We start from the raw sequence: 13,300 nt of genomic DNA on the forward strand, positions 1-13,300 counted from the left end.
GACTGATGTTAGATGTGGAAACTTTATGTCCCCTTTCCTGTTTTTGGCAGTTCACTTGCATGGAATTATTGAATTGGAGTAAGATGCAATTACAACCCTCTAATTTTGACTTAAAATTATTCAGACCCTAGGAACTTTCAAGTCTTTTAACACATCCCTTGTGCTTCTGAAAAGCTCTTGTAGATCCTTCCATTTAACTTCCCATACATAACTGGACACTTTTATCTGTTCAATGTTATATCTTGAATTTTTGAAACATAAAAATGAGAAAATTGGACTTTTCACACTTGGTCTTCGTAGTGGAGGGCTTATTGGGGCTTGTGAGGTTGGCCACTTCCCTTACTGCCACCTTTATTTGTCTGCTCTTACCCTTCAATGCTGCCACCAGTTTCCACAAACTCAAAGCCTTAAAGATCATTGAATCAAAGTGCAATGATTCAAACCTATAACCATTACTTTCTGTCATCTGCAACAACCTTTGAAGAAGCCACAGGGCTACTCATCCCAAAAACACCACAATCACCATGGTGATTCACAACTTCTGTTGCCATAAAATTCTGATGTTGTGAATTAAAAAATTTGATCAAATTATGTGAAATTATACATGATATCAGACAAATGTGGGACTTCATTTGATCAAAATGGGTGTAATTGGAGGCATCAACAATAGAGAATACAAACTTGGTTGATTGCCCGGAGGTATATGGTGAATGTGGGTTAAATTTTCAAGGTATAGAGTTAGGTGGCTTTGAAGCCCATCAACAGGCACATGTGTGATTATGGTGAATAAGCATTATGATGGGAATGGGATGGGGCTGTTGGTTCTTGGGAGATGTTCAGAGAAGGAGAATCCTCAAAACCGCAACTCAAACAAGGTTTGACTTCTAATGGAGGTTTTGATCTCTATTGTGGGAAGCATGACATAACAAAGTGAGTCTCATCACATGTGTAAAATTACTCATATAGTCGATTTTAGAGTGGCAGTCTTGCAGAGCATCACCATGAATTTTTTTTTTTTTTTTTAATTTTTTTTAAAATCTTATTTTTATCTAACTATAGTTGTGAGAATTTATTGGTTTATTTTAGCATTTTTCATTTTTAGTCATGTCTTAGTTTCACAAAACATAGATTTGACTTGTAGAAGATAGAAAGTGTTCAATTATGTATTTTCCTCAAGGCATCCTGATGGAAATTAAATTGAAGAAACTATTAAAAAGAACTCAAAACCATAAGGGGCGTGATTAGGAAAATTGAAAGTCTAAGGGTTCTATTAAAATCTAGTCAAAGTTAGAGAGGTTAATATTTCTAGAAAACGTTTGCATAATGTTATATGTTGTACTGTGCCTGCATACTTTTCTTGCAAACAAATCCAATAAGATTTTTATTCTAAATATTGTCGGAGCTTATTATCAAAATATATGTAACACTACACCGAGGACATGTGAAGACATAGTAAGGTTAAATCATTAAGTGATGATTAATTACTTAATTAAGGTGAGCAATCAATCAGTCCATTAAATCCATTGTCCATCATCACTCCCAAATCCTCTCCAAGTTTATTTTGCTTCTCTTGGTTCTCCTTCCTTCCCATTCCTCCATTGCCCTTCTTCATCATTTCAGCAAATTCCCCATAATCTATTTGTCCATCCTGGAACACAACTATTTTAGTTAAAAGCACTTTGCCGAATCAAACCACCTTATGAACTTGGCTACAGATAGAATCAAACAACTTACTAACCTTATATTGAAACGTTATTCGGGTTGTTGTCTTGTTGGCATCGTGCAGCTGTGATGCTTTGAATTACTTAAAATTGTGCTCAATTAAAATTGATATAAAGTTATTTTTTTTCTTTGAAAAATAACAAATAAACAAATAATTAGAAAATATAAGCACATGGGGGACGAATGTGATGGTCAAACATAAATGGACAAGTGTGGGTTCTAATTAACTCAATAGATGAAGTTTCTTATTGTTGAATGAGGAAAGGAACATGTGTTTGAATCTACCTATACTAAAATAAAACTCATTGATTTTTTGGTCTAATAATTTAAAAAAAAAAAAAAAAACAATCATATAGAGTGGATGCTATAAATTTCAAATGCTAGTTATATCTTTAAAAAAAGAAATGATCAAGCTTATGTTATCTTGCTAAATTTCTTTGATCATTTCCTCATCAGTGGCTATGTACCGCTACCATCCTCGTCAGAAAAGGAGAATGCTGATAATACATTCTCCTCTGTCTCCAGTTTATTCAAATGAATAGTGGCAACTAGAAATTCTCAATAATCAGAGATTATTTGGTTTGATGAGTTTTAAGTTATATAACTTAGTTCTCATCGCACAAAACTGAAAAAACGTGGGCTCCGCTTAAATATAATATTTGGTGGTTTTATTGTAAGTCTGCCTGTCAAACACCGAAAGGTGAATATTTGTCCATGTCAATTTCAGATGACTAGGAGAAAAACATAGCATACAAACTACAGTAGATCATATTGATGAAGGAGACATTTTTCTTATGGCATCCATAAGATCCTTGATTTCATTCAGACTCAAAAAGTTCAGAAGTCACTCGCTTTAAAGCCGTTTCTTTAGTTCATCCAATGTTATGGTTCCACTGTTGTTACTGTCTATTGTTTTAAACAGCTTTTTCAAATCACCTATTTTCTCTTCGGAAAGCCTCTCAGCTATGACCTACACAATCGACGATGAAATTTAGAGCTCAATTTGCTTATAAAATTGTCACCACCACAATAAATATTAGGCCTAGGTACAATAGTTCAACGAGGACCTGTAAACATAAGAGGAACAGTAATTCAGCTTGAATACACTCATAAATTTTTTTACAGTATCTATTTTAATGATTTGGAAAAGAAATTGAAAGATGATATAGAATTCTGGTTTCCCTTCTCCTTCACACACCATTTTTAACGATTTAAATTATTCAGGGATTTTGTTTAAGCCGTCTGTAATAAGATTATCTAGCTCCCACAGAAAAGGAAATAAATAATTACATTAACAAATGGCTTTGACATAGATACGTGAAAGGATTAATATTATGTTACAAATAAGTGTTTATACTCGTCTTTGCAAATTTGTATTCACGAGTCTATGAGGAGAAAGCCGAAGAAACCCTAAGCCCTCGTTAGGGAGGAGAGAATAGAATGAAATTGAAAGGAATAAAGAGAATAATTTTAGAATATTTTCCTATTATCTTATTTGGGAGTTTTAACAGAAGGAATGGAAGGACTACTCTCTTGTTTGGGAGTTGTTGGAGTACTTTTCTTTACACCTAATGTTATTTAAATAACACCCATTTATTTTCCTTTCAAATGTATTATTGGACATACTTAAATATCTTTTCCAACTATCACTATGCTAGCCCACAACCTTTCTCATTTCTACCACAAAATTGGGCTATGCTATAAGACCCAATACTTTCTCATAAAAAAAACCTGAATTATTTAGTAAAGCGAGATAAAATCTAATCTTTTCTAAAAGACCACGAATATTTATGCTTAGGCAATGTTTGAAAACCCCACGATTCAAATCCATAGCAAAACAACTTTATCAATGGAATTCAAGTCCAAAATCAAAGCCCATGGTTTAAACCCATGGTAATTTATTTATCCAAAAGCCCAATTCTCATTGGCAATATTTGAAACCCAATTTTTCATTAGCAATATCAAAACCCAATTTTCATTGGCAACATCAAAGCCCAATTCTCATTGGCAATATCAAAAGTCCAGTTCTCGCTGGTAATATCAAAAGTCCAATCTTCATTGGCACTATGTTTATCAAAAAACCCGAGATTATTAACGCTTGGCAAAGATAAAAGTATCATGGCATAATTATTGCTTAAGAATTACTATGGCAAAAAACCATAGCAATTGTTTTATAAAAGCTCATAGGGAGTTATCTTGAAGAATATGTTCTCACATTATAACCCATGAAACACATGGTCATCATTTGCATCACAACATCCATAAAATATATCTTCAACGCTCATGGAAAACACTCGATCACACAAGCTTATCATTTAAATTATGATGCGACTATTAGAAGCCATGAACGTTATTTATGGAATCCATCATAGTAAAGGTTATTTTCAAACGTATTTTGAAAACTTGTCATATTGTTTCAAACATTACAATTAATTGCCCAAAAGACCCATTGCAAGTTTCTATAAAAACCCAAAAAATATTTACTAATAAAAGTCCATAAGGAAGGAAAGCCCATGGCAACATGTGTTGTTGATTTTGTAGGATGCACACAACCCAACCCAAGGGAACCAGCCCAGGTGAACAGGCCCAATCAAAGAGATCCCAGCAAGAAGCAGAGGACTGAAGTAGGCAAAACAACCCTTGTTCATTTCTGACCGAAATACAACAAGAGAACCAAGTCCTTAAGAATTAACTAGAGGCTGTCACATCGGCTTTTGGTCACTCTCTGCCTGACGTGAACAGTACCCGAGGCTTGTAACATTGGCTGAAGTTTAAAGGGTGATGGGACTCCATCATCTTTTTTCAAGACTGCACCTTCAGCAGAAGGGGAGCTGAAACCAAATTATTCAAAATTCAGCAAATTGATGCTATAAATGTTAAAAACGTTCAAGACATAATTCATGTGCCAAGCTCATGAATCCTAAAAGGGAAAAAATTGGGAACATGTGGTTTGAAGGGCATAAAAGAATCTCCAGCGGAACCCCCTAAAGTAGGCTTAGAACTTGACACTTGGCTTGAGGTGTGAAATCTTACTTCTTGGGAGTCTAAATCTCAGTTACAGCCTTAGGATTTGCTCTTAATACACACCCCAATCACATTGATTAAGCTCAGCCCCATTAATCCTGGCATTTAATGCAAAATCCCATCATTACCCAAAGAAGCAAAGCAACCCATAAAGCAAACCTTCTACTTCTGACCAAAAAATCCCAAGAAGGTTAACCCTGGTTCTCCACCCCTAAATCAGACCTACGTTTTTTGGATTCTTGTTAATTAATACTCCTTTAAACTCCATTATAAAAGTATAAGCATCTAAGCCCACAAACACAACAATGGCCCTCTGAAACTTTTTGATTGATTGGTCATTTTGCTTGCAATTCAACTCTCTTTAAGCTCACTACTCATCCCTTTCAGCCCATGTTCATCTAACCTCATACATTCTTTTCCTCTCTTTTACATAAACACAGCTCATAAATGCCTCCCACTATTCACAAAAAGCCTTAATCTTAGAGTTAATCTCATCTCACTCACTAAAACAGCCCACATTGTCTCATTCATGCCTTATGAATACACATCCACCAAAATCTTAGTTTAATACTTGCTACACTGAGCTGGGATCCCTCTCTGCCTTCACACCATGCCAATTAATTATTTCCCTCTTCCCATGGAACCTTTAATTTTTACTTTTTATTTTATGGTTGAAGGATATAATATATATGTAACAATCGAACTTCTCCCTTTCATTGATGTAATGACGGCTGAAAGTACAGTCAACTCCCTTGACCAAGACATGCAAGGACCCCTAGGAGCTAATACATTCCTAAATTTATTTAATCATTGACCATTGGACTGTTTAAATCTATTTTTTTTTTCTTTTTTTTTTTGACTAAGTGTAATTTTACCCTTACCGCTGGAGATTTTATTTCACTTAAACTATTAGACCAGGACCACTAATGTACTAATTAAGTATTGTAATGTGTTTTTCATTGGGCTTTTCTTACTATTTTGCCAAGTGCAGCCTTTGTTTCTTGTTTGGATAGGCTTTGTCATCACACAAAAAACCTTTGGGTACCATCTCAAGAGCCCATAGTCGAGTTTCGGCTTGGCTTCCCAACATCTTAGATAGAGGCATCAATTTCTCCCTCGACAGGAGTTTAAGTGGGAGGAATGAAATAAGTAGGAAGGAACACTCAATCCTCTCTATTCCCTTAAAATCTCAAATTTTCATTCCCCCAGGAAGAATTGGAGAGAATGAAATTAGATTTAATGAATTTTTTACTAAAACTTCCAAAATACCCCTATATACTCAATCCCTTATTTTAAAATATGAGTCTAATAGTAATATTGTCATAAAATGATTTCATTAATTTCTCTCTATGTTACTCCCAAGTAAGGTTACTAGCTTTCGTTTGAGAGTTTATAAGGGAATTGAATGGAATGGAAAGGAATGATCATGAGAGAATGGAAAAGAATGGCATGTATTAAAGCAAGGGAAATGAAAGAAAAGGAAAGGAAAAAAAAAATGGAATGGAATGGAATTAAGTAACCTTAATTAGATGTTTTTAAATAAAGAATGGAAATAAATGAAAATGAATGGAATGTAAGTAATCTTATTTGGGAATAATAGAGAGTGAATGAAATGAAATCATTTTATGACAATATTACTATTAGACCCATATTTTAAAATAAATGGTTGAATATATAGGTGTATTTTGGGAGTTTTAGTAAAAAATTCATTAAATCTAATTTCATTCCCTCTCATTCCTCCCAATTTTAGGGGAAATGAAAATTTGAGGTTTTAAGGGAATAGAGAGGAATAAGTGTTCCCTTTTACCCATTCTATTCCCTCTCACTTAAACTCTTAAATAAGGAAATGGATTTTCCATTCCCTTCATTAAAACTCCAAAACAAGGGAAGTGAAGAATATTCTAAAATTATTATTTTATTTCAGTTTTATTCCATTCCATTTCCTCCTTCCAAACGAGGGCTTTCATTCCATTCATTTACATTTCTTTCCATTCTTTTATTTTAAAACATCCAAACAAAGGTACTTAATTTCATTCTGTTCATTTCTTTTCCATTACTTTCCTTTCCTTAAATACATTCCATTCCATTCTCTTATAAACTTCCAAAAAGATAGCAATCAGGTTGTATTTTCAAAGGCTCAAAGAGAAGAGAATGCACAAATAGGGCCAAAACAATGGCTTAAAAATGAAGAATATTTTTAGAATGGAGAATAAAGTCCAAGATAGGTTCATGGACCCCTTTTGGAAAAGGATTAATAGAAGGCCTTCTTGAAATAATAATGTTGAGAATAGAGAATAAAGCCCAAAGTAGGCCCACGGGCACCTTTTGGGAGATGAGTAATAGGAGGCCCTTCTTGAGGAGTAAAATGGGTACTAGAATAGCCCAAAGGTGGAGAAATAAAATAGAGCCCAACAAGTGAGGCCTAACAGAATTAAATAAATATGATAGAAAGCCCATGATGCCCTTGTATAAAGGGATAAGGATGACTTCTAATTCTGCATAGGTAAAACCATAGTTGTTAAATCGTGAATCGTATCATGAATAAATTTTTGATTTTTATGTATCGTGTCTCGTATCGAATTGTGTATCATAAGATACACAAACATCTAATAAAATTATAAAATAATTATAGATATACATATATAAAAGGTATATTAATTATAAATTTGAAATATATTCAACTAATGACCAATTTAATCATTACTTTTGTAATAAAATTTAACAAAGCTATCTAAATAAATCAAATTAACTTATATTTATAACATGCACATTCGAATTGATTAAACTCAGAAGTAATACATGATATATGAATCAAAACAATAATATCTTTTCATCATCTTGGCTAATTAATTCCATCTAAGTCAATGTTATCATCATGTTCAGCATCTTACAAAATTATTTTTTCATAGACATTTTCTTCATTATTATCAACATTTAGTTTTTTTTTTTTTTTTTTGGTTTTTCTATTCTAATAATTTTTTTCTTTATATTTTTTCTTGGCATTCTAGCTTTTTAGACTTAAAAGAATAATAACAAAACAAAAGATAATTATATTTTCATTTAATACATTATTAATAGCATAGAAAATAAATTTGCATATATGAAAGTGAGTGTTATGAGTATAGTCTAAATCTTATAGGAGAATGAGAAGGGGGGAAAAAAACTCATAGACTTGCTATTTTATTAGACCCAATTAAGTTTCGCAATAATTTTGTGTTAAAAAAGTCTAACAACTTGTTTAAATCAAATAAAATCACAAATTTTAACAAAAAACCCCCCATTTTAAACCCACATATCCATGCATCGTACGATATGTACGATTCACCAATACGATAAGATTCATGCGATACGCACCTATGTATCAGACAATTCATGAGCACTAACGATACGCCCTTACGATTCGAAACTTTTTGTACACGATACAATACTGTGAGAGACTGCCAAAATTGGGGTGCCTCTCAAAAAAGAGAGATTTTTAGAGTGCTTTTTAGGGCACCTCTCTTTTTGGGTAAGTGGTATGGAGTCGCCACTTATTTTTTATATAAAAAAATAATACATGACTGAATTATTCTCTTCATTGATTGAATAAAAAATTACATATTTAGAAATTGAAAAATTACATGGTTTTGGGTCCTAGTTACAAACTACCAAATAATTATATGACTTTTTTTCCTAGTTACGTTCTACCCAAAATAAAATAAAGACAAGGCTAGATCTACTTATCCAAAGACCTAAATCTAGAGGCTAGGTTACGAAATGGGAAGGTGTTAGGCACTTATTCTGCTCAGACAAAGTCTGGTTTTCTAGACTCTTGTGACCTATGTACCATTTTTATGCATGTCATGAATGATATGTTAAACATGTGAGAACAAAACTAAATCACATAAGTTTATCAATAAATGAAATCTCTTCTTTTGAAAAAGAATCAAATCTATTTTGGTTGGCAAAAATATTTGATTTTGATTTGTCAAAATACCAGATCTATTTTGTAGGATATAGAAAAAGGTGGTTTTTGGAGATAGAAAATTCAAATCTGTGTTTATCACATGAAATAAAGTTTTTTGATTTGAAAAATATCAAATTTTTTGTTTAAGAACTAAAAAATAGTTTTTGATAACAGGAAAATCAGATATGTTTTTTATATGTTTTAAAAGAATGAAAAAAAATTTAAGAAGAAAGTTTCACTCATAATTTAAATTTATGCAATAATAAAACAAACACTGTAAAGTTGTAATTTACAACTAAGTGTTTTGTTGGCTTTAATTCCGTGCTAAATTTGATTGTAATTATGTTCAATCTTTTGTACCCTATATTTAATATGGGATTTCATTGTAAGGGTTCTGTGAGAGAGAAAGAGTGTGAAGACTCAAGGCAAATTGAAGACTGAAGTGTTTTCACCGGTATCTCGTGACTAAGCATCCCGCGAAGTGAAGCATGTGCCTTGCACATGACTGGAATGCAAAAAGTCAAGACAGGATGGAGACAGTTGTGTTTTGTGAGTAGTTCACAGGTAAGACCTTCCCGCGAGATACTCGTGAAACATTCTTTTTTGCTAGACTGTCCTATCTGATACACACTTTCTGTACCTACACTGTATATATCCACATTACCCCATGTATGTTGATGAGTGCTTCAAAGAGAAAACCCTAGTCATAAACCTTGAGAGTTAGAGATTGTTATACCCATAATTCTCTACACAATTGCTTATGAATTTTCCTCAACTCCTACCTCTCCATTTCCATACCATTGAGAAGTTGATAGCCCAAACACTTATCACACTCTTTCAGAGTGTCAAGTAAGGTTTTGGTGCTACTGAGAAGCATTGGAAGAAGTCAGGCTTTGGCAGATGCAATCGGGCGTATTTCGGGATCCGGAGAGCTAGACAAAACATGGTTTCAAGAAGCTCTGTTCGAGTAGGAGCTTGAAGGGCTTAGGTGCATTGGGTAGATTAGGCTTGGAAAGTCTCTTGCTAACCCATGTATCTCAACTAATTGTCTAGTAGATCGATTACCACTTGGAGGGCGGTAGAGAGGTTTTTCGTCGAGTTTTTCGGTTTCCTCTTCGACAACACATCGGCGTGTTGTCTTGTATTTGCATTCTTTTTCCTTACTCTTTTTCCTTTCATTTTACTGCTGTGTTATTATGATTATAGGTTAAAGTAGTTTGTTTGTTTATCCTCACATTTACTCTATTCTGCACTTAGTATTAAGTTAAAGTAAAATCAATCGAGCCGTAATTTTAATTTGGGGGTCTAAACAGCTTTTATGTTTTAACACATTTTCAAGTATTCAATTGATATCAGAGCGGGTACACTTGTTGTGGTTTAGTTACCTAAGGGCGATCCTTAACCCCATTTGAGATGGATCAATCTCAATCGTTAAATGCTCCACCATAATTTGATGGTAGCAACTATGTCTTTTGGAAAGTTCGGAAGAGGGCATTCCTATGTTCAATTGTTGAAACTGTTTGGGATGCGGTAGATGTAAGATGGAGTAGGTTGGAGGCTACTAAATCCACATGGGATAAGGCGGCTCTTGCGGCACCAAATACAAATAGCAAAGCACTAAATGCTATTCTATTTGGTGTTTCTCCAGATGAGTTTCACAGGATTTCTCATATAACATTTGCCAAGGAAGCGTGGGAGATATTAGAGACTACCTATGAAGGCACGAAGAAGGTGAATGATACTAAGTTGCAGATGCTAACCACTCAATTTAAAGAGCTGAAAATAAGTGAAGACGAGTCATTCGACTCATTCTATAGCAAGCTGATTGAAGTGGTTATTGGTAAGTTCAATTTTAGTGAAAAGATGGAGGACTCAAAGATAGTGAGGAAAATCCTTCGATCATTGCCAGAAAGCTTCCGTGCAAAGGTTACAGCAATTGAAGAGAGCAAGGATCTTGATGATATCAAAGTTCAAGAACTAATTGGCTCACTTCAAACATATGAGCTGTCGTTGCCATTACAAAGGAAGAGCAAATCCCTTACTCTTAAGACAACTAATGAGAGGGTAGATGCTCACGACTCATTGGATGAGGATAAGGTTGATAAAGATGTGGCATATCTTGTGAAGAATTTTTGAAAGTTCTTAAAGTTCAAGAAGAATGGAAAGTTTGCTGAGAAGGGAAAATTCCAAAATTTCGGAAAGGAGAAAAAGGATTTCAAGAGGAAAGATGGGAAGGAGTCTCAATCCTCTCAAGGAATCATATGCTTTGAATGCAACGGACATGGACATCTCAAGAGAGAGTGTCCCAATTATTTAAAAGGGAAGGGCAAGGTGTATGCCACTACTCTTAGTGATTCAAACTCCTCTAATTTAGATTCAGATGAAAGCTTTAATGGAGAGGGAAATTTCTCTGCATTCATGACCATTGCTCCCATAGAATTTTCAGATGATTTGAGTGTGCTAGTGGAATAGCTTGGTGAGCACACTGAATTGGAGTCAATAGGGATAGTAGAGGAATCTGATGATGAGGAAGATGAAGGAACAGTGGGACTACAAGAGACCTACAATTCCCTCCTTGAGAAAACCGGTGAATATGCAAAATTCGATAAGGCAGCCATTAAAAAGATGAAGAGAGCAGAAGAAGATTATAGAAGTCTTCTAGTGCAATACAAGGAGACCAAATGTGAAATGAAGACACTGAATGAAGAGTTAAATGAAGCTTATTCAAAGATCAAATTTCTTGAGCTTGAGGTGATTCAAACCAATGTTAAAGTAAAGCGAGTTTCCTCTAAGAAGCTTGATGAAGTACTTGCTCATCAAAAACCTTTCTCTGACAAAAGCAAATTGGGATACACCAGAGAAAGCAGTTTGATTGCCAATATGTCCAAGGAAATGAAGTTTGTGAAAGCCAAGGAACCAACGGTAACTACCACTGCTACTGAGAAAGTGAAACTGGAAAAGAAGAGGAATGTGAATGACCAATGAGTGCTAATAAAGCCTCACAACCAATCAATGGTCAAAACTAAAGCTAAAGGGAAATCACTTCCAAAATATTGTGATGTTGATAATTGTGTTAGAGTGGATTGTTAGGCCGGAGCAAGCAGGTGGGGGGGGGGGGGGGGGGAAAGGGGGGGGGGGGGAGGAATAAAGATTGTTGCATATAGCGATGTTTTCAAAACATCGCTATAGAATTTTTCTTCTTTATTTGTGGGTAGCGATAAAGTCTTCTTTAATAACTATAACGACGTTTTCTAAAACGTCGCTAAAAGCCAGAAAAATGCCACTGAAAATGTACTTGTTGTAGCATTTTTTTAAAAACCGCTATTGTTCTGGGTTATAGTGACGTTTTTTTTTAAAATGTCACAAAGAGCTCACTCTTTAGCAGCACTAGTCAAAAACGTCACTGTATACCACTTATAGTGACGGATTTGAAACCGTCACTATAAAAAGCCACCTAAACCTAGATTTCTTGTAGTGAGCCCGAGTTGTTCATAAAAGGCTCAGTTCATTTATAGTGCTAAATATATATCTTATGCATTGTGGCAATATTTTTATTAGTGTTAATCTAATTATTTTCTATTTAGCTTTGCTGCATTAGTGCAAGTGCATTTTGGTTGGATCTATTGACGAAGTATGCAATGAAGTCTTCATCACACAAGATTTACCATGTATTTTTGCCTATTCTCTTTCTTTATCTCTGTTTCTCTTTCTTGACATTTGAAGACTATGATTTGTAAAAGTGAATACTATTGTCTCTAATATTATTGGAAGTTGTTTGTATCACTTCTGTTTGATATACCTTTTTAAGAAATTTTGAAATGAAAGCTTAGTTTCTTAAAAGCTGTAGGGATCTTCTAGCGAGCCTAAGAATCTATGACATGAGGTGCTCTTAAGAAAATTTGGGATGCAAAAGAACAATCAGGGTTTCATTCCACCTTCGGAGGGACACAACATATCCCTGGAAATTCAATTATTTTTTTCTTAATTCTATGATGTTTCTTCTCTTATAAAATAAATTTTCACGTCTAAGTGATTCTAGACTAGTGATTGCCAATAGTTTTCTTGTCTGTTTACTCTTACATTTATAACTTAATGCTTTCATCATTGATAATGCTATACTCCAACAAAAGTCTCCAGTATTTACATGGTAGAAGGCAGCATTAAGCTTAAGTAAAATTGTGTGTAAATTAATATAAATTAGAAAAGACACAAATATATAATTTGCGTTGTCAAATCCAAAGCAATATACTGTCATGATCTGGTCTTTAGTACTTACTATTCCAAAAAATTGGAATAATCTAGTCTATATTACATAGCTTTGGACTGCTGCTCTAGGGAAGATTTACTGACAAACTCCAGAAGAAATGCATTATGTAAAGTTGAATTTATTCAATCATGTGTTGGCTTTATTCCATGCCAAATTTGCTTGTAATTTAGCAATTAGATACCCTGTATTTAGCAAGGGTAGTGTGTGAGAGAGTGTAAAGAAAGCTCAAGAAGTGTGCACTCAAGAAGGGCCTCATGATTGGATCTCGTGATTGGCAAGTCGTCAAAGGTGGCACACATGTGAAGCATGTAAGGGAGTTGAAGGGCCACGCCAGCTATAGC

The 13,300-nt window shown here is 34.2% G+C and overlaps 1 protein-coding gene across 1 annotated transcript; it reads left to right on the forward strand.

The window, feature by feature from the left end:
* Window positions 1–9,193: 9,193 nt before the first annotated feature.
* LOC136070733 (uncharacterized) lies at window positions 9,194–11,677 on the forward strand. Its single transcript, XM_065781071.1, has 5 exons — window positions 9,194–9,256; window positions 10,049–10,053; window positions 10,153–10,789; window positions 10,841–11,147; window positions 11,196–11,677. Exons 1-5 carry the CDS (start codon window positions 9,194–9,196, stop codon window positions 11,675–11,677), a joined length of 1,494 nt encoding a protein of 497 aa, XP_065637143.1.
* The last annotated feature ends 1,623 nt before the right edge of the window (window positions 11,678–13,300 follow it).

The sequence above is a fragment of the Quercus suber genome, unplaced genomic scaffold (assembly GCF_002906115.3).
Source record: "Quercus suber isolate HL8 unplaced genomic scaffold, Cork oak 2.0 scaffold_256, whole genome shotgun sequence".
Classification (NCBI taxonomy): domain Eukaryota; kingdom Viridiplantae; phylum Streptophyta; class Magnoliopsida; order Fagales; family Fagaceae; genus Quercus; species Quercus suber.

What these genes read in the sequence shown, in the direction of transcription:
- LOC136070733 (XM_065781071.1), top strand. Translation starts at nt 9,194, where the DNA reads ATGACTGGAATGCAAAAAGTCAAGACAGGATGGAGACAGTTGTGTTTT. An exon ending in ACTCATTGGATGAGGATAAG is followed by an intron (nt 10,790 to 10,840) that starts GTTGATAAAGAT and finishes AAGTTCTTAAAG; the next exon opens with TTCAAGAAGAATGGAAAGTT. An exon ending in AGAATTTTCAGATGATTTGA is followed by an intron (nt 11,148 to 11,195) that starts GTGTGCTAGTGG and finishes TGGAGTCAATAG; the next exon opens with GGATAGTAGAGGAATCTGAT.